Source organism: Lycorma delicatula, chromosome 3 (assembly GCF_047948215.1).
Source record: "Lycorma delicatula isolate Av1 chromosome 3, ASM4794821v1, whole genome shotgun sequence".
Classification (NCBI taxonomy): domain Eukaryota; kingdom Metazoa; phylum Arthropoda; class Insecta; order Hemiptera; family Fulgoridae; genus Lycorma; species Lycorma delicatula.
Genome location: NC_134457.1, coordinates 216,076,368 through 216,099,424, shown reverse-complemented (window position 1 = coordinate 216,099,424; position 23,057 = coordinate 216,076,368). Strand labels below are relative to the sequence as shown.

The 23,057-nt window shown below is 33.5% G+C and overlaps 1 protein-coding gene across 1 annotated transcript in view; it reads left to right on the top strand.

Annotated features, from left to right (window-relative positions):
* Nucleotides 1–23,057, top strand: part of LOC142321308 (uncharacterized) — a 283,695-nt gene that overhangs the window by 39,007 nt on the left and 221,631 nt on the right. Inside the window, exon 2 of the mRNA XM_075359303.1 lies at nucleotides 8,672–9,294. Within this exon, the coding sequence (XP_075215418.1) occupies nucleotides 8,914–9,294 (381 nt within the window). The 5' untranslated portion in view covers nucleotides 8,672–8,913. The remainder of the gene's footprint in view (nucleotides 1–8,671; nucleotides 9,295–23,057) is intronic.

The window sequence follows — 23,057 nt, the reverse complement described above, 5'->3', positions numbered from 1 at the left end:
CTTATGATTCTGGTAACTGCTGTGCTATTGTCGTACTTCTTCGAATAAAAAAAACTGTCGGCGAAGAAATCGTACCCCTTTAAAAGTAGCTTTAAATTTATCCTTACCGATATTTAATTCATCGGCGTTTACAATAAATCGCGTATACAATTTGACGTATATTCCATATATGCGCTGCAAGTTTTTTTCTTTTATTTCCGGATATTTCCCACTTTTCTGCGAAATGGTGTCTTATTTTTATCGGTTACGGGCAATTCGTTTTCTTTCTTTCACCACTCACGAATGCAGGACTCCGCTATATAAAACTTTAGCACTGTTTCGATGCTCTTTGCGTAAGCAATTACTGGTAATTTTTCTGCAACAAGAAGGGGGGTAGTCTCTTTTTTCACTCTGATGTTCATATCGTTCTGATGTACACAAAACATATTCTTACTGAACGGTTACTGTCACCATGAAAACCACCATAAAACGGCTACAAAATAATCGATAAAAATGTTTTCGTATGAAACGAGAATAGCCAGCCTGTATGTGAGAACTGCAAACAACTTCCGATAAGTCTGGCGCCGCGTTCTAGATAAGAGTTTAACTTTCTAATACCGGTAATTACTCATAGGCAAGTTTTTTGTTTTATCTAAATCATTTTTTTTTTACTAGTTGGGAGTAAAAATAAATCAATATATATTACAATTCTGTTCGGATTGATTAATACAGTGATTCCCAAACTGCGTTGCGGCCTCTTCACAGGGGCGCCGCGAAATATTGTAAGAGCTTCATAATTAATCGAACCAAGACATTTATAATTATTAATTTAATGTTAATAAAGTAAAAAAATAATAAAGATACACGAGTTTCATTTATTTTTATCTCTTACTTACGAGTAGTCATACTTTTACTTAGGGTAGGGTGCCGTGGAAAAATTTTAATTAAAAAGGACGCCGCGACTCGGAAAGGTTTGGGAACCGTTGGATTAATACATAGTTTAACGATTGCATCATCATCAATGTGAAACCTTAAAATCCATGTACGAAGCGCAGGCTGTTTTTGTAACTGTCATTCCGAACAAAATGGGTTAGGTGTGATATATGGGTATATACGGTATAAACGTAACATCATTTAAAAAATCTGGTGTGGACGCCACGTGACTTCTTTGTAGGCCTATTAAATTACATATTCACATTTTTTGAAAATGAAAAGTCGATAAAATTTTATTTTATTAATAATTTCTGTTATTTTTTCTTTTATTGTTGTTATTGAATTATTTATCGTAATTTTTTTTTTTTCAATCGGAGGTTAATAATTATAAATAAATCAATATATTTAAATTAAAAAAAAAAGGAGATGAAGTCTGATTTAAACCGATTTGCCTTCCATTTGTAAGATCTAAATAAATATTTCATTAATTAAAATCTCATTTAGCTATAACTCTGGAACCGATGAGTATAAGTACCGCTGATGATATACCGTTGAAAAGCTCTCGATGAGAGCTTATTGCTGCAGTTAAGAAAAAGTTGAAAATTCAAATTCTTTGGATTTTGTGCTTTTTTGGGTATTTTTGGTTCAGTGGATTGCAATCAAAAGAGGAGGTGCACAATTAGATTTTACAACGGTCCTATACCCTAAAATTTCAGCATCCTACGGGTAATCATTTTTGAGTTATGCGAAGATACATACGTACATACAGACGTCTCGCCGAAAGTAGTCAAAATGGATCCGGGGATGGTCAAAATGGATATTTCCGTTGAAATCTGAAAACCGAAATTATTCGCGATCTCAATACTTCCTTTACTTCGTGCAAGGAAGTAAAAATATTTATTTGTATTATTTATAATTTAATTTAATTTTTATATCGTTTATTGTCACTAATATAGTAGTTTTTTTAAGGATTAATCGTACAATCATTGTACATAATAATTAACATGTTTAATTATTGTTATTGTTAATGAGATAAATGTCTACAGTAATTAATTGAAAATAACAACAAATACGTCAATATTAAAAAAAGACTATTCATAAATAAATAATGTGAATCGGAAAAATAAACTATTAACAATTTCATAATTTTTTCCTTTTTTAAACATTTCAATTCAATTTTTCTTAAATTTTTTCCTCCCCTTCTCGGCGCATTAGTAGTGTTGTAACTTATACTTTTGGAAAAAACATAGCAAAATTATAAAATGAAGGATATGCTTTTTTTTTATCCCCATAATTATCGTCATCAGTTAAAATTAAAACAAATGTTTGACGGTCGATAAATGAAATACATTTTTAGTTATCGTCTGAGTTTATAATTTTTAGTTCATTTTACTTTATTTACTGTCTTCTCAGACAAAATTTTTACACTTATCATTTAAAATATTTATTTAAATTAAATATTAAATATTTTAAAATTATTTTTGATTAGAGTATTGATACAAAATATAAACTTTATTAATATTGTTAGTTTGGTTGCAGTCTTTTATGATAAAAGATATTTACGATGTACGAATAAATTCTTTACTAAATTAAAATAATAATAATTAAGAAAAATTTAAATGCTCTCTTTTTAATTCGTTTTATGCAAACGGTAAGTCTACTTTTCTATTAAAAGATAAGATTTCTTTCTTTTATATTTGTAGATTGTAACTGAATTTTTACCAGCAAATTTTCGCAAAACGTGAAGAAAATGAGCAGTATAAATTATCAGTTTATGATTTATACTATTTAACTATAAAAATGTTCAAACATTAAACATTTATTTATTTAGTCACTCATGATTCATTGTGATAAGTTTTAATAATTACTAAAAAATAAATAAATAAAGATTAAGATAAAAAGAGTGCGCACTAAGTAAAGGAATTATCAGTAATTTAAAAGTTTGTTCTGTGAATTTATTCAGAAATTAATACTGATGAACTTGTATACCGGTGGACTAGACGGTGAGCCCACCGGACTGGGAGAGTTGCAACGTTCAAATCCTCTTTTATACGGATTTGAATACTAGATCGCGGATACCGGTGTTCTTTAGTGGTTGGGTTTCAATTAACCACACTTCTAAAGAATGGTCGAACTGAGAGTGTACAAGACTACACTTGATTTAAACTCGTACATATCATCCTCATTCATTCTCTGAAGTAATACCGTACGGTAGTTCCGGAGGCTAAAAGAGAAAAATAAACTAGACGGTGAAGTGCTGCGTGATGTACATGCGCGGATGTGTGTTGCAAGGTTTCTCACAGCGCGCTCACTCCTTATTGGTTTATACCTAGATGTCTTTGGATATTACAAGCTGTAGAATAATTTTTTTTGTTACAAAAATCGAAATCTTTTTTACGTATATGTTTAATATTAGAAAATGAAGTCACCTCTCAACGCAATTAAACTAGAAAAAATTATTTTTTACCGACTTTTCGGTAAAAAGTACGGTATTACTTTCGGGCCCATGGTAAATTGGGGTGAAAATGAATTTTCTTTACGTTTTGTGGTATGAGGGGGGAGTACAAAGATACTATTCAGTTAAGCTGGATTTTATATATATATATATATATTAACGACAAGTCTGTGTTGCACAGAACTGCGCGTGAGTTTTTTTTTTAAAGAAAAGTATAAAACTTGTGTTGTTCTGCACAAGAAGTCCGAATTTTCGTATTTTGTTTCCTTTTAACCGGTTTAAACACACACCCAGTCATTATAACCCTCAAGTAAGTAACGCTAACGGTATCCGAATACGCCGAACAATATTGCCGATAATAGATACCGCAGGTAAAGAAACATCAACGTTTCAACTTGTAGCATTATAACCAATCAGGCTTCTAATTTGCTCCGCTCAAATTTTTTCTACCTTAAATTGAGCGTAACTCAAGAACGACTCGGTGCTTGCAGTCATACGTAGCCACTTCATAAAACTTTTAGTTTTCTCAGAAGTTATGTCGATCGCTAAATTATTTTAAACAAAGTTGCATTAAACACTCTATTTTTTGCATTGTTGTTTGCTTTGTTATTGAAATCAAAGGTGTACACGTGCACGCGTGTCTGTTATACCATCAAACTAGATAAAAAGGATCTTGTAGTAAAAAAAAAAGTTTTCATAAAAGATGAAAGTAGAATTTCCATCATTTTTCATTGTTAACTTCTATTCTAAAGATTACTTCGTGCAGTATTTACTATCTTTAAAACATTGAAATTTACAGCATTATTTTTTTAATGGTAAAATATGTGTACATTTTAATTACTTTCATTTTCTTGCTAATATTTTAATTTCCTTTTTTTGTTGAAATGCACAGCTTCATTCTTTTTATGAATTCTAAATAATCAAATTATAAAATATTAATTAAATACTAAAATATTAGTTAAAAAAATTTCTGTCCATGTATGTCGACGTCTGATTTGGATTTCCATCTCAGGAAGAGTATTATTTATTTAACCCTTTTAGTACTACTATTTTTACCCCTATTCGCTCTACTCAATAGATTCTGACAATTAAACAATAAGGCGGACGTCTGGCAATTAAATCACATTTGACTTCATTAATCCGAGCTTATGTCATAGTCTGGCAATTAAGTGATGAGACATTACGTCGTAGAACTAAATAGAAACGGTTGAATATTACGTAAATTTTATTCAGAATACATTCTTTCTGCTCCGGTTCAATATCAGCATGACAAGAGTGACCTCATTCGGTATTCTTTTGGATATCCTTTATGACAACAAGTGAAGTATTACTTGTTGGATAAATATCAGCACTTTTAAACTTAGTTAAGCGACATTAAAACATCTTCACTTTCTGTAGCAAGCCTGGTACGACGTGCTTGTTGTTCTTTTTTTTAGTATGAGAGTGGATTCGTTGTCTCAGATCAAATCATTTACAACAGTTTGGTTGAAATATTGTAGGTGGACTGTATTTTTATTTTATTTTCGCGTCTGTAGGACCCTTTGTCGAGTAGGAGCATCGTATATACTCTTACATTAGTTTAATGGTTAAGCGATTGCACAGATACCGTGAAATTAAGTAAAACAAAAGAATTGCATTGCTTGTATTTTATTCAAAAGCACTGCTTCTGTGGAATCGGCTGATCGGTTTATTAACTATAAACCATTCAAGTCGGATACTTTGACTAGCCACACAGTTCTGGGGATGAGTGAGGCTGTTATTTTAGGAATCTCTACTTAAAGTTGGGGCAGGTGGCTCTAATTTCTGACGTAATGAAAATTTTATTGGAGCTTATATTTAAACTGATCACGACGTAAAATCAATGACATAATTTTCTCAACTAGCTAAAAATATCCTGATCTGTTGATCAGATGCGAGCGGGATGATAGATACCTGTGTATGAAGAGGGCCTTAAGCTTTTTATGGATAGGGTAATTTGTGTCGTATCGGAATTCCTCCGAAGCGAGGTCATCATTTCTCATCACCCATTCCTTTCCCGTTCCTCGATTCTATTTTTTGTTTGTAGGTACAGGCTTGATCCGATCATGTCAAGGACACCAGGACTTTAGGCAGCATCTTAAAATATTCAATACCTTAGAATTCGTTAGATATCAACCCGGAATTAAACCTTCCTTGTCATGCAGGCTGCCTGACTCCATTATTGATATTTTAATTTTGTAAAAAAAAAGTGTGGTGTTCAACAGAAAATATAATTTTTATTTAAAAAAGTTTTAATAATATTTTTTAATATTATATGAATATGTAATAATATTTTTGAATATTAATAGAAACAATTACAAGTATTTGTTTTGTTTATTTTTTTACAATATTTATTTATGCATTTATTTTTATTAAATAAAAACTAATAACATAATAAATAAAAGTACATTGAAATAGTTTTCCAATAACAAGTTAAACATAAATTATAAATAATAGCTTACATAAGAAAAAAAAACATACGAGTATGATTCACATAGTTATCTTTGAAGAGAGAGAGAAAATTAAGAAGTTTCATGAATGAATCATTGCAAATATCAAGATATATAGAAATAATTGATATACAACCGTAGAATATTTTAACAATTTTATAATATAAAGAACAAAGATAATATTCTAAATATTATAATTTTTCTGAACGGTTTTAATTTTGATTACTATTATATTTTTACGTGTTATATTCAGAATTAAGATCTAAACAAAATTGTACCAGGAAATAAATTAACTCTAGAATTTGAAGGTATGTAAGGAAAATTATTTTAATAAAGTGAATAATATAAATGCAAGTGATTTTTTAAATGGATGCAATCTTTATTATGTAAAATTATTGTACTAGTCGACAAAGCGAGGTGGATGTTCTGAAAGTTATGAACTGCTGCTGTGTACAGTCACGTTCCAGTGTTACTAGTAAAGTACGAGTAATTGCGACTTCTTCTGCGAGATTAGATTATTGTTTAAACGTTATTGTCTCTGTGTGTGTGAACGCAGATGCATATTATGATAGTGATTGTATTATTTATTAGGTTTTATTTATATTAATGAATTAATTGATGTCATTTTAATTTCAGTGTTTAATAAAAAACATCTTTTTTTTCTTCTGATTAATTACGGATACGGATATTTTTGTATAAATAATGAATTTTAAGTTCTGCCCTGTTATTTTGTGAAAAGAGCAATCGTTTTCTTAGTCGATGTACTTCAAAAAACAAGCATGATGAAAATATATCGTACTAAGAAAGGTATATGCCAGTGTAAATAAAGTATAAATTAATTACATCAGTTGTTTTTAACGAATGATATTATGACGAACAGAGACCCGTATGCCATAGAATTATGGGTTAAAGGTTTAAAATAGGCGTGTAAACATTACGTAATTTGTAGTTGTTATTATTAATGTAAACAAATATTCTCTGTTTTATGCATTGGAAATTGCAACTGTTATGATGAAAACAAATACGTGTACTTTACTAAGTTAATTTACGTGTAACATTATTAAGTTCATAGATAAAGAAAAAAATTGGATTATCGGTGCCTCTTGTGAAAGAGGCGGAACTGTGCTTGTAGAATCCTAAACTTAAGTTGGTCTGCAGTAATTATAAGGAAAATCGGATGCGAAGCAGAGACTACTGGTTTTCAAATTCAAACGCCAAGGAAAAAAGAAATATACTTCTCGTAATAAATATGAAATAGATGATTTCGACTGTTGTGTTATTATTAGAAGAGAATTTATTATATATTTCGAATTCTATAAGGAAATACCTATTACACAATTTTTGTCGCGAACTGAATTTTACCGCAAGTAGGGAAACGCTAAAGAAAATTATAAAATTATGGGTTTTCGATTAAGGAAGTGTAAAAACAATAGACTGATCTTTTTCTTAGGTATCGGAGAAAAAATGTAACTTCTGTGCAAAAGAGACCGGTCGGTCATATACTTGAACGGTAAAAATGTGCTGGAAAAGTGACGATGTACCAGGTGTTTTTTGTTAATATGTCAGTGACCGTTTAATTGTGCCTCATGCGGCTGGGGACGCGGGATTCATAGATTGTGCTTATTTAATATTTGTAATAAAGAGATGAACAGTGAAAAATTTTTGATGTACAGTACCGAAAAGCAAGTTATCTCAGGACTACCGACAAATTGTATTTTAGTTATAGATAACGTACCGTACCGTACCGTAATAAACAAAAAAATAAACCTTCGTCATCCAGTTCATTGAAAATATATTCAAGAATGAGCCCCCAAAAAAAATATTAAGTACGACCTAGATCTCATAAAAAAAGAATTTTAGACGAAATACTAAATAATAAAGGAATCGCAGCGCTTAGATTGTCATCTTATCACTAAGATTTTAACCCGATTGAATTTATTTGTTCCACATGTCATTAACAGAACTTAGAGCCGTTACATTACACGCAATTTTCTCGATTAATGTAGAATACCGGAAAAGATCAGCGTCAAAAGTTCAGGAGATAATGGATTCTTACCGGAAAACAGATGCGTTGATGGAAGATCCCGTTGAAAGCATAATTATAAACATAGGGATGGACGATGATGAGACATCAGGTAGTGAAGACGAACTGGAAATTAATCCCGGTGAAAGTGAAACTCGGAAGTCGACGGGTGTTGGTCTATCACAGAAGATAGTTGTACGGAAACCGCGTACGAAACAAGTTAAGGACAGTATTAAGGTAGTATTGATCGTTTAATTATTTAGTAAATTAATATAAAAAATATTTTATTTTTTATTCCGCAGCTATAACCAACTTATTGCCATTCCGTAGGAATATATGTCCAAATTATTACTATCAGCTTTGAATAAAATGCTAAGAACTACGACACCGTTTTAGTAAAAACTTTTATAATTAAATTATTGTAATTAATTGCAGGTTAAATGTATGTAATTTACTAATATAATAATGTAAATTAATATTTTTAATCGTGTTATTACCATAATCAGAAAGAAATCATAGGTTCCAAAAAATACAGTAACGTATTTTAAACGGACACCATTTCTTGTTTAGAACGGATCGACAAGCACGTCTCTTTGTTCTGTAGGACTAAACCTGGACTGTACTGTTGTGCCATATTGCCATCTCTGCAGCCAAACAAAGAGCAGTGCTGCGGTCCTCCACGAATATAAACTTCACCTTGTCGATTTGTAATAAAATTAAGATAATTTACCGAGTGCAACCCACAAAAATACTTGTTTTATTTTTAAGATCTTTTACTGTAAATATAATTAATGATTTTTTTTTCTTTTTCAGAATTCAGCGACGCTGTACATGTCTTAGCACTGCAGCTCGAATCGAATTAAACAATATAACTTATGTATATTTATTGTTATAACCTTTAAATTTTATTTTATCATTAATGGGATAGTTATTTATTAATTATTTATATTTAAATTTATTCGATATTTTTGAGCGATTAAGAAATATCGTTTATATATTTATTTATTAAATAGATATTATTATCGTTAAAAATATTTTAACCGATATTTTTGTAAATGTTTCTAAAACAAGTACCAGAAATAAAAAAATCAAACGGTATAGGTTCAGATATGTGTTTTCATAAAAAATTGTTTGAAAATGATGATTTATCAAATGTAGATATAATTTCTAGGTTTTGTTCGTCTATTTGCACAAGAGAATTAAGTATTAGGGCGCAAGCTTTAGATTCTACGGAACGTTCTATCGGTCAGTGGATAGAAGGTTACGGAAGTCCGGTTAATCAAGTATCAAACGGTAATATTACTAATGGATCGAATTCAAAAACGGATTACACATCTTTATTAACGATTCATATACCTGTATTGCTAAGACTTTCTGTATCCTGCCCGTTCTCTGATGTAAGAGATAGATGCAAGCATATTCTACAGCTTATTAATGTGAGTAATTTTTTTTATTAACATTACATATTGCATTATCGTATTACTATATCTGCTGTGTGTATATATATATATATATATATATATACATATACATATATATACACACAATATATACACATATATATATACATATATATATATATATATATATATATATATATATATATACACAAGTAAAGGAATCCCTTGTGTTGTAATTTAAAGAATTTGTTTTTATAATATAGCAATTTACAGTCAGTTATTATATAATTAAACAAATACTGCTGTTGAAAGTATAGAATTACTGTTTCTGTTTCAGAACAGTCAGGTAAATGTGAATTTAATTCTAAACAGAACAGTGTAAATAAAGTAAACAAAGCGAATAACAGTTAAATAATATGGACTTTTATGTAGAGCCTAAATTTAAGTGGAAAATGATTTTTATGGATAACCGATTTATTTTTGAAAAGGGGAAAAATGATAAAAAACAGAAATTTCTGATATTCAGAATTAATAAAAGAAGTTTCAAAATGAATTATTTCAGTCATGATAGTACTGTATCAACCGTCGTAGCGGTGTATTTAAATTCTTTCAAAAAACTATGATTTTTGTTTAAATCAAATCAAAATGAGGAATAATGTTTTTTGGAAAAATTTTATTTCATAAGTTGGCAATATAATAATAGCTGTCCAACAATTAAGTTTTTTTTTACTGTAATTGTGTTGTTTCGTAAGCTTACAATCGAGTTTCAGTTCATTAGTCCAATTTTCGTGTTAGTACAAGTACTCCCGTTTAAAGCCCATCAGGGCTACGAATGGGGGAGGGTTTGGCGACCGGAAGCGTCAAAAGGCGGATGTCTTCCCCAACGGAGTTGGGATGATAGTACAAGTAGTCAGGGATATGAACTGAAAGTTTGAGTTCACTAAGGAAACTAGGAATACGTTTCGTTGTTGCGAACAACATCTTTTGGTTGTATTTTATTTATTCAATTACCTCGAATATTATGAGACATTTACGCAAAAATGGGCTCTGTAAAGTGTAGAAGTACGCGCGGGGCTCGTGCTTCCGCGAACTCTGTTAGCTAGTTTAAAGGGCAACTATGTAGGGGACATTCAAGATGTCAGGATGAGGCCTGCAGCGAAAACAAAAGCTGAGTTTATAAATCGCTGCTGTAAATGTCTACCGGCGCATTTACATCGGTGGCATACCAACGAAGCCTGGCTTATTACTATGAGATGCAAAGTTAGAGGACGAAAGACGACTCCCGCTAATCACCATCAAGGCTATGGTCGGGGGGGGGGGGAGGCGACCGGAAGCGTCACAAGGCGGGTGTTTTGTCGTACGGAGTTGGGATGTTAGTACAAGTAGACTGCTGTACTTCATAATCATTCTGAATCTGGTTGGTTATTGAAATAATGATGCCATACTTATTTTCGAATGAAAATGCCGATATTTTGTGTGTGTGTGTGGGTGGGTAGTGAGTGAGTGATACGGCCGCTGTTCAAGAATATCGACAATCTTATTCTAATAGCAGGATTCGAAATCCAAGAACTATTAATGCGACATTTCGTTTGTTACGGAAAACAGGATCTCTTCCTAGCAGTAATCGTATTCCTTATGACTCTCCTCTCCGGTTAATGTCGATAAAAACATTACTGTTGCTGTTCAACGTAGTTCCGGTGTCAGTACAAAAGGTTTTTCTAACCGGTTGGGAGTTTCACAGACTAAAGTGTGGACAGTCTATAAAATTTACGGGCAAACGAAGTGGACGTGAAAAAATTTTATGCAAAATCGGGCCCAAAAAACCTCACTGTTGAACAGAAAAACAACAGGGTGAAAGTATGCTGTGATCTTTTAGGACGAATTGAAACTGATCCTGATTTTCTAAAAAAAATGTTATTGCTGGTGATGAATCTTGGATATTCAGTACGACCCAGAAACTAAACGCCAAAGCAAGGAGTGGCACGCTTCAAACTCACCTCGTCCCAAAAAAGCAAACACGAGCAAATCAAAAATCAAAACTACGCTAATTTGTTTCTTCGATAGTAATGGTATTGTCCATAAGGAGTGTTTCCCTACAGGACAGACTAAATCAATATGTTTACCGAGAAATTCTTGAAAGACTGCGGAAAGAATTGCCCGCGTGAGACCAGCCATCAAAGACAACTGGATGCCGCATCACGACAATCCATCTTTATCACATTGCACTCTCAGTTAATGAGTTTTTGGCAAAGAAAAACATTCCGATAGTCCTCAACCACCTTATTTACCTGACTGGAGTCCCTGCGACTTTTTCCTGTTTCCGACTTAAAAAAAAACACCTCAAAGTACGACACCATTTTGGAACAGTAGAAAACAAAACGAAAATGTAACCGACCGTTTGAAGCATATTCCGGTTTTGAGTTCCAACAGCGCTATGAAGAGTGGGAAAACCGTTTGAAGCCGTTGCGTGGCTTCCAAGCGAACTATTTCAAAGGTGATGTAGTCCATGTATAATTGGTTTATATATAAAAAATTTTCTGAAGCAGTCTCGCTACTTTATTTACAGACCTCGTATTTATATAGTAGTGATTTTATTGTTTAACAAGATACGTTTTGAGATACGTTTGAAATTATGAAAAAGAGATTTCATTTTGGGAGCTCGCGTACTCAACGGGAAGCATTCGGGTAAATTAATTTCTGAGCAAATAATCCCTAAGTGGTGATAAATTAAAAAAAAAAGAATTTAATAGAATCGTTTAAGAAATACAAAGGTGCAGCCATTATTGTAAATAAAGGAAGTCGTAATTTTCGAGGAGGGGGTGAAACTTTTGGCTAATTTTTCTTTTTTTTAAATACTAGAGTAAGAGAAATCTTACTCTAATTTTATTAAAAAATTTTAATATTTTTACATTTTAAATGCAAACGGATTAAAAGTAATTTTTTTAAAAAATTAAACTAATATGTTTTGTTTAATTGGAGTGGGGCGGGGAAAAAACGTTTTATAGTGGTTTGAAGGCCTATCGCTATAGAAATTGTAGATGCAAAAACTCCCATTAACTCCTTTTCTGAAGCAAGATATAGCTAAACAAATAAAAGTATATAAAGTTATTTTTTCGGGAGGCAGTGATTATTAAAGAAACATTTTTCGTAGTTTAAGATCTCGTTAAAGAAAACCTCAACTTTTGTAAGAAAAATCTTTCGTTGAAGTACCTTAGTAAAGATTTTAAATTTTATTTCGTCCTAAACAATCCCACCCTTTTTTCCAATTTTTTTCAAAAATTTAATACGTTCTTTTCAACGAAGGAAATACGTGACTACCAATTTTGAAGAAAATCAGTTAACGGGATCCATTGTTATAAGACCAAATACAGGCAAACACATACGCACAAACGTCCGTTTGACAAAAATAGATTTTTTGGACTGGAAGTATTGGAATAATAGCAGCATATATCGCTGCAACCGGGAAAGTAAAATCTAATTAATTTCTTAAGTATTTTTTAGTATGATCGGTTTCCTTGGCATTTCTCCAGCTACCACCCGATTCGGTCGCCGTAAAGCATAAGCCCGAATGTCTGTTCCACAAACGGCTACTGAGCCTCGAAACAGTTTAGCGACCAGTGTCCTATATAGCTCGTAGAGCTTACGTAACAGCGTGAGCGGAATATTGCTTATTCCGCTCACCGTGTGCTTATGGCACCGTGCTGGTGCCATACATCACCGGCTTACGTGTCCCAACCGTTCACTTGTCATATATCACTAAAATGAGTTGGCCACTCCGTCAACTAATAAAACATATATGACTATCAATAATTAATTTATCTTGTCAAAGACAGCAATTCGCTGCCACGCCTAGGGCGCTGAATGCTAACAAGTACCTGTCTACCGTTAAAGCGCTTGGAGCCTTAATCTGGCTGGTAGCCAGCCATATCTCTAGGTTTCCTACAGTATCGCGATAGGAGTCTTTTCCCGCAGGTAAACTACTGATGTCGGTTGAACAAAGCAACCGCATCAAGGAACTCCCACACGGTCCGACAATGCGGCCCTCGCCACATTGACTCGCCGCTTGTGAGTGGCCAATTTTCCACTTGACCTCTAAGTTCCAGGGTAGCCTGAGTCCTGGCCCTCCCAAGAGCTGCGAAATCGAACATCATGTGTTCGTTCGATTGGACCACCCGCCGACGAACAGCTCAACAGCTGCCATGTGGAACCTAAACAAATATCGGTTTAAATTTACACGGTTGGAGACCACTCGGGCTCCCGTTGCCATTATAAACGAAGGAGAGGCATACCATCCCCCCAGATCCTGTATAAATCTAAAAAAAGGACCTTTACTTAGTCGTGGCGTGCCATTCTTCCTGCCATGCTTCCATCGCGAGGCTGTAAAGCCTCCTCGATGTAAAGCCTGTACCGTTCCGCTCTGGTACAGGCCGGCTCGAAACCACATCCCAAATACCTCGGCCTCCCTGCCTTTTCGCAATTTCCACATGGCCGCCCGAACTTTCACCGCTAAATCGATAGGGAGAGCCTTTCCCAATACAGTAGTAGCCTCGTAGGAGGTTGTTTTAAAAACACTAGTGCGGTACAATTAAGGCTCTGCGCTGGGCACTCCTTTGATTTTGAATAAGTGCTCGATTTCTTTCCACCCTATGCGCCCAAACGGACGCCGCGTAAGAGGTCATACTTTCGAAGACACCTCGGTACACCATGTACAAATGACGGCCCGACAGTCCGTAATCCCAGTCCGAGCAATCCTCCTAAGCTTGTGCATCACAGAGACGGCATCCGCCGCTGCTTGCCTAATGTGTTTGCTAAACAGCAACTTCTCATAAAAAAAAAAAAAACACCTAGGTATTTACGAACTCGAACTCGACTGATTACACACCCTTTATACTTAATACGGGGTTACGACTGTATGATAATTTGTCTGCACCCTTAAGAAACATAAACTTCGTCTTGGTCACAGAAATCCATGAATATCCATCCTACCCTCTGCGGTTGACAAAGCCGCCCGCGCTCGGTCTTCTAGTTGCGGTCGTGAATTACCACGAACTAACAGGAGAAAGTCATCGGCGAAAGACTGGGCCGTGACCCCTTCCGGGAATGTCAGTCCCAAAAACCCGTCGAATACCAAGTTGCACAGCAAGGGACCGAGAACGGAGCCCTGCGGGCTTCCTCTGTTGACGGATTTTTCCACAACTAGGTGCGCATCCTTAAACAGAGCCGTCTGATCCGACAAGCAGTCACGTTCTACGGCCTGCAGGGCACCGTGAAAGTATTGAAGTGGGTTCTTATTATACCGATTTCCCGATTCTAAAAACTGGAGACATTTGTTTCGAAACGTGTAAAAGCCGTAAAATTTTGTCGCAAACTTTCCTGTTTTTATTAATAAAATTATATCATAACGGTTAATAATGGACTGCCTCACCAGCCTACGCATGGTGACGACCCTGTCCAATATTTTCCTACCGTGGCTTGTCCTGACATCCTCCGCTAAGTCATATGTGGCCTCAAAGGTGAACCCCTTTATCTCCTCACAATTTTTAAAGCACTCCTCTGACCACCTTCTGATAACCAGGTCCGGGACTTCGTCGTCTGGCGCACCCTCCTCTATGTGTGACAACAGCTCTCTGTTGACGGTTCTCGTAGTTTGTGTAGCCGCATCTTTCAACGGTTCACCACTTCTGCGTACCGCGATGAGACTGCGGCGCGATAATGCGTACAGCTCTTTCATCGCAATTTCCACATCCCTCGTTCTTTCACCGACCAGAACCGCGCACTCCTTAATTTCTTTTTTGGTGTTTGTGCACCGACGACAAAGTTCTACCGATCTGGTAACGGCCTCCATAAGGTAGTCCATACCCGTCCCTTCTGTGAGATCCCCGTCACTGTTAGTTTCAATGACCCCCACTTTCCTCTTGGGGGCCCAAGAAGTAGGGCCTTTGCTTGTAGTCTGGAACAGACTCAGGTCGAGTACTCCTGAGACGTGTGGTTAATTGAAACCCAACCACCAAAGATCACCGGTATCCAAAGTCTAGCATTCAAATCCATATAAAAGGAACTGTCTTTACACTGATTGAAACCTTAGAACTCTCTAGTTCGAAAATCAACTGATTTTGCGATGCCAAGTTTAACCGCTTGACTAAGCCGACGGGTTTATTGTTAGTAATATTAAACCAAATTAAATAAATATTAAAACCGAAAATTCTGTTTTCTTGCGCAGTACTGCGTAAGAAAACTGTTTAATATTAATTTTTTTTTTTGTATTATTGTTAAGTACATTTTATGTTTTATTTTACATTTTTCGTTTTATTTTATACAAAGTATAAACACGAGTGCATAACCTACCCTCTAATAAAAACGTCAGTACTACGAACTTTGGTCTTTATAAAAATAAGAAAAGGAATGCAAATAAATCGTGTACTAAATAAATAATAAATCGTGTATTACTAGCGTTGTAATGGGATGCTGATATATATATATATATTACCTCAAGTTTTCCAACTAAATATTTTTAATTTTTTCACGCAGATAATTTATTGCCCATAAATTATATCATTACGCTATAATAATCAAATAATAAACAATGAAAATTACAAAAATAAAAATATCTAAATCGTCTGTGTAAATCTTTTTGAAGTATCTTTCACTTAAGTTGCCCGGAAAAAAAATCGGTACGGATCTGAGTTTTTTTTTTGTCTTCAGTCATTTGACTGGTTTGATGCAGCTCTCCAAGATTCCCTATCTAGTGCTAGTCGTTTCATTTCAGTATACCCTCTACATCCTACATCCCCAACAATTTGTTTTACATACTCCAAACGTGGCCTGCCTACACAATTTTTCCCTTCTACCTGTCCTTCCAATATTAAAGCGACTATTCCAGGATGCCTTAGTATGTGGCCTATAAGTCTGTCTCTTCTTTTAACTATATTTTTCCAAATGCTTCTTTCTTCATCTATTTGCCGCAATACCTCTTCATTTGTCACTTTATCCACCCGTCTGATTTTTAACATTCTCCTATAGCACCATATTTCAAAAGCTTCTAATCTTTTCTTCTCAGATACTCCGATTGTCCAAGTTTCACTTCCATATAAAGCGACACTCCAAACATACACTTTCAAAAATCTTTTCCTGACGTTTAAATTAATTTTTGATGTAAACAAATTATATTTCTTACTGAAGGCTCGTTTAGCTTGTGCTATTCGGCATTTTATATCTGAGTAACTTTCTCTATAAAATAAAATAATAAAATCATCGAAAGTAATCTATTTTGGAATAGTTTCTTACTCATATTAAAGAAATAAAAACGTATACATTACATAAGAGTCGATTAAAATAATAGTTCATATTTTTAATATTAGTAGTAAGTAAAAGAGATAGAGGGTTTACTTATAGATTCTGTTTTATTAAAATTTTTCCCCGGGAATTCCTTTGTTTTCGTTTGAAGTAGTTTTCTTAGTTTCTTTTTATAATAAATATTTAACCTTTTTTTAATTTTATTTTACATTTTTGTCGGATGAAATATATTATATGTATTCCAATAAAATAAAAAAAGGTGTTTTTTGTTATACAAATATACTCGATAAAGATACCGTCGGAGCGGTAAAGTATATCCCGTATTAAAATATTGTAAGACCGTTTTCCTTCGTGCTGAATAAAGAGCGACCTAATATTTTAGTAGCGATAGAAACGATACGGCATTTATGAACTGGAATTAGGCCAATAAAAGAATAATAAATAATTATTTAATAACCTCTTGTCATTTTTGTCTCTCGTACGATAATCGAGTGTTTGTTTTATTATCATTCCGATCTGAATTACAGATAAGATTTGTTTTGGTAAATATTATTACTTAGAAAATATTAAACGAAATCTTATTTACTGAATCGCTTAGTTTCCCCCTCCCAAGAACACAACGATAAGGTCGCACCGATTTTATATAAGCGAAACTTCAGTTAAACTGGATTCTCAGGTAAAAAAAAACCACATACTAGTAAAATGTGTAAATTCGAAATAAAGATTGCTACATGCGATATTGTTGAATTTTCATTTGAGCATTTGCGTATAGGTACATTAAAATTTAACCCTCCTACCATTAATAAATTTTAAAATTATTATTTTTAGTTGAACGTTGCGTATTTTTAAAATTTATTTATTGAATTTTTTTTAGCAAATGAAAAGTAGTGTAAAAGATTTTACAGTGTATTGGTTTTAATAAACGATAATTTAAAAATTACCTTCTCCAACACTAGTCCCAAGAGGGAGGCTGTGCCTCTTTTGCCCTCTTTACCATTCATTATATGTATTTTTGCTTTAAAGTGTCGAAAATTTAAAGCCATGACCGTTATTATCTTTTTAATTTACTTATATATATATATATATATATATATATATATTTTTTTTTTTTTTTGTTTTCGAAGAGGTGAGGGTATGGATTTTGGAGAAAGGGAATTTAGGAAGCTTTTCAAATTTGTTTCCACTGCTAACCTAATATTTTTATTATTATTTTATATTACGTCTCAAATTGCGCTAATAAATTTCACCACACGACATAGCATTGTCGGGTTTCAAAGGCATCAGTCCAATGTTTTATCCGTTTTTTGTTTTTTCGGTAGTAAGGATAAAAAGATTTTTTTAAAAATATTTCGGTCTTTAAAAGGTCACCGTGAAACATTTACCTTTCTTGCCCATTAAAAAAAAAAAAAAATGAACGATACCAATGTCCTATGTACATTGGTTGTATCCAATTTCATGAATATTTGTTCAATCTTTAATGAGGTATTAAGCAAAACAGACGCACGAATCGACCGACATATACATAATTGCTCTTGTTTTTTATGCATTTTTGGAATCGATGCTCCTCAGAACACTGTTTTAGAAATACAAAAACCGAATACCCAAAATTTTGACCCGTTTTCCCTTATTTTATACAATATTTATCAGAAAGTTAACATACCGAAATTTTATTTTAACTAAATTTCTGTTTGTTAAAGAAATTTCTTGATTAAAGAAGCACACGCTCAAAAGTATATTATAAATTAAACCGAGTCAAACCAAAATTTTTCTTACTATAATAATAATCATAATCATACCTTTTTACAATTTCAGTAAAGGTTATCGCTTGAAGACCACAAAAGAAATCTTCTTTTTTTTAAATCCGTATTGATGCTAATCATAAGTTACGTATAACATAAGTAGTTGTATGTGTTTTTTTTTGTATTCTTATTTTCTTTTTTCTTGTTTTTATCAGAATAAAGGTTTTTCTAGAATGATCTTCTTCATTCGAGCAGGTTTTCTTTTTAAAGTTTACCCACATCTATATATATATATATATAAACGTTAAGTTCGTTTGTGTACGCTTCAAAAACTCGAAATGTTCTGCACCGATTGAGCTCAAATTTTATCACGATATATAACCCGCATCAAAGATTGTTTTCATGTATTTTTAATAAATCTATTTATCTATTTTTAATTTGGAAATGTAAACAAAGGTTGTTTTCATCTATTTTTAATAAATCTATCTATCTATTTTTAATTTGAACCGTGTTTTAATAAATAAGAGGCTAATAAATCAGATGGAAATGTGAACAAAGGAAAACCAATCAGATCAATGCAAGATGGCCGCTGTCAAACACAACGACCAATCACAAAGAGCCCGTATGGCCGTTGCCAATGTAAACAAAATCACAACTGATTAAGTAACAAATTTCTTTGAATTATATTTAACAGCTAAAACATATGTATTTTATTAAAAAAAAAAAAAAAAAAAAAAAAAAAAACAAAACAAAAAGAAAAGCCACCAAGAAGGATGACTTACAGTAAATAAATTAAAACACCCAACTTTCTTATAGCCCAGATAGACTTAGGACTATGCAAACAAAAAAAGTCGAAATAACCAAATACACAGAAAAAATATCCTTACATAATGACCAAAAAATCCTTTGTTAGGTTATTTTTTTACATATATATGACCAAACAATCGATTTTTGGTCATTTAACGTTCTTTGCTATGTAAAAGCAAAGAACAAAATTCACAAATAGTAACACTGAAACCACACAACTAAGTATTCGTTTTTTTTTGTTTTTTCTAACCTCCGAAACCACCGTTATGCATTGCTTCAGATGATGATATGAATGATTTATAGCGTATGAAAATGCCATGCCTGACCGGGATTCCAACTCGGAACCACCGGATTAAAGTCCGAGACGTTACCACTCGCGCCACGGAGGCCGGCAAACATATTCGTTAGGAGCCGAATAAAAACACGACTTACCAATATGGCGTTGTGTGTCAAACCAATTTTATACGGATTATAATTACTTTTAATACGCGAAACCCTTTGCTATGATTGAACATTAACTTAAACCTCTTCAAAAATTATTCCTTTTGAACTAAGCCGCATTTTGATATCATTGTTTTTCTATAACACGGCTGGAATTCTTTTCGTTTAATGATAAGAAGCGTTGTCGAAGACAATAACCGAATTCTCTACCAAAGGACGTAATACACCGCTAAACTATTTCTAAATAATTCAAATTCTTGTAATTTTTTTACGAATCGCGTTTTATCAAAATCTCACCTTTTTCTCAATTGACCTGCGGGGTTTTATTTTCTTTGGAGACCGTAATTCATTAGTAGGTTCATACTCGAGAATCACGTTGTACACTGAAGCAGCACAACCTCTACTTACGTTAGCAGTTTATTAATATCTGAAATCAACGCCGTTTGATAATTCTGTAATTTGTAAGCATTACTCTGCTTTTGTAAGCATTTAAAATGGAGTGTTCTTTCACACGACTTAAGGGCTTTTTTCACAGCCCACAAATCTTTATATATAAAAATGTTAAGTTCGTTTGTGTACGCTTCAAAAACTCAAAATGTTCTGCACCGATTGAGCTCAAATTTTAGCACGATATATAACCCGCATCAAAGATTGTTTTTATCTATTTTTCGCATCAGTCACATACCCGCGACCGCGAGAAAACAGTTTTTTAACGATCAGCTATGTACCAGTGACCGCGCCATCTGCCGGAAGCGAGGGGAACACTCGCCATACTAGCTAACGACAACCGCAGTCACACGTGAAACAATACCTGTTCCCAATTGCATTGTTTATTAACAAAAAAGAAAAAAAAAATACGTATTCACTTGAATCTGATTCAGATTATTATACAATCTGAATTAAATATTCACTTTAATCGAGGTACTTTTGTGTGATCGTGTCGTGATTGAGCTGCGCCTTTCACCAAGCTCTGAATTTATTAGAAAACGACCAACAGTGGGATATATGTATTAATGAGCGTGCAACACTGCATATCCAAACCAAATTCGCGCATTATTCGCAATTATATTGACCGCTTGCTTCCCTTCATCTCCCAAAGAGTTATGGGAAAAGATATCGATCACCTATGGCTGAGGATATTTTGCCTGGAGTACGCCTAGAAAATGCCAATATGACCATGGAATTTACTGAAGGCATTTACAACGAAGCATTGATAAATATTGAAGACAAGTGCTTAGCTATTGCAAATAAAGTTCTTAGTCAATCGGGTATGCCAGCACCCACCCGAGCTGCGATTCCTTCATTTGATGTGGATTTACGCCGTGAACAGAATTACAACATTGGTGATCTTCAGTCATATGTCCAATCAAACATTCCCAAATTAACGCTTGAACAGAAAGGCATTTACGATCGCATAATGCAAATGATAAATGACGGAGTTGGGGGGACCTTCTTCTTGGATGCGCCAGGAGGAACTGGGAAAACATTCCTCATTAGATTGATTCTAGCAACGGTTCGATCAAAAAATGACAATTATCTTGTTGCGGAATATTAATCAGCCAAAACTCTGCAACGGCACGCGACTTGCAGTTAAGAAATTGATGAATAACATAGTGGAAGCAACGATTTTAACGGAGCCTTTCAAAGGTGAAGATGTCCTCATTCCTCGAATACCCATAATCCCGACCGATACACCATTTTAATTTAAAAGATTCCAATTCCCAATTCGATTGGCATTTGCAGTCACAATCAATAAAGCTCAAGGTCAAGCTTTAGAATTGTGTGGTTTAGATTTAGATGCGGATTGCTTCTCACATGGGCAACTGTATGTTGCGTGTTCCCGAGTCGGCAAACCAGATAGCCTTTATGTCTACGCAGACAGTGGAAAACAAAAAATATTGTATATCCACAAGTATTGCAAAATTAAACTTCTATGAAACGTATGCTTTGTTTTGTTTCTCATTTCTCATCCATACAACCACAATGTGCCACAGCGAAGAGTGGCGGGTAGAACTAGTTATCGATAAAAATACAGATTAAGAATAAATAATAAGTTAACTTTCATAAAATAATAAACGGACTTCGAAAAATGTTTTAAATTCTTTTATTTCATACTTTTTGAAGTCGGCGTTAAGTAAGGTTAGAATAATCTTAATACTGACTGATGTATGGCTGACTGTGAAGAGTCAGTATTATTTAATGATTAATTGTAAAATTTTATTTTCAGCTATTTAGTATTAAAAAAAAATTACTAGAAATTCAGTGACGAATTTTGCGTTTAATTATTCTTGTTTACTTTTTCACATTACTTCTTTTCACATTACATCAATTCTTTTCCTATTTACTTATCGCGTTTATAAAATTCATTCTTGAAAATTTTGTTTAATTCCACAATTTGAATATTTTTCAAATAACTTTGGTAATAATTACTAAAATAATTTATTGGAATTGTCCGTTAAAATTAATGACTTTATAGTTATTTTTAATAGCCCATTGTATGTACAGTAACAATAGACTACTTACGGATAAGGAAATTGGTTGAATGATGCTACACTTTCTTTTATAATATTATTAATGCTTATATCTTGTTGATTTTGCATCTTAAAGTAGTTAGAGATTATAAATATAAAAAATTACAGTATGTTACTGGATATTTTTTTAAAAATTTAAGCGAATTACTTTGTCGTCCGATTTCATTGTTGATCCAAGACATAAATAATTAAAACACTGTATTACAGAATGAACCTGGGCTTTCTTTTAAGTAGATTTCATAAGAAAGCTACCTATTGTAATTGGTACAATGATTCGACTTTCGGAAATTTTCAACATATCTTCGCGTTTCATATCCCCCGACCCCAAAACCATCCTCAGTTCATAAGATTATATATATATATATATCACTTTCTTGTGGGCACGATAACTGCCGTAATTTTGTGCCAATCATTATCAAATTGATACATAAAATATAACAATCCAAAATCTCGGTCGAGTTCGTTAATGCCAAAATCGGACCATGGAGGGAGGCTTTTTCGAAAAAACTAAATATCGGTATAACTTTCTTATTAAGTAAGATATCGAATTCGTTTAAAGTTTCTACTATTCTTTGGATAAGGGCCTAAAACTTATCTAAGTAAAGGTTTTGATATCACGAACCATTGGCTCAGGGGGTGGAAAAAATGGTGTTTCGAAGACAAAAAAAATCATACCTCCCGTAATAGACAAGTTATCGAATAGGTTTAAAGTGGTCGTTAGTCTTCTAAACATCACCTAAAACTTTTGCCTGAAACAATTTTTGATATGACCAACCCTTACGGTAAGGGATGACAAAAATGTCGCTAGAATTGTAAGATGGGGCGTGTCGTATGCGAAACACGTGAAACTTTTTTCACATGCAGCCATTGTCGTATTGAGTAAATTTGAAGTTTTTTTAACTTTAAGGTGGAAATATTTTTTATCCCCTATTTAGCACCGGTGAAATCTACCTCCACCTTCCGGCGTGCCGAAAGGGATGCTTTTACT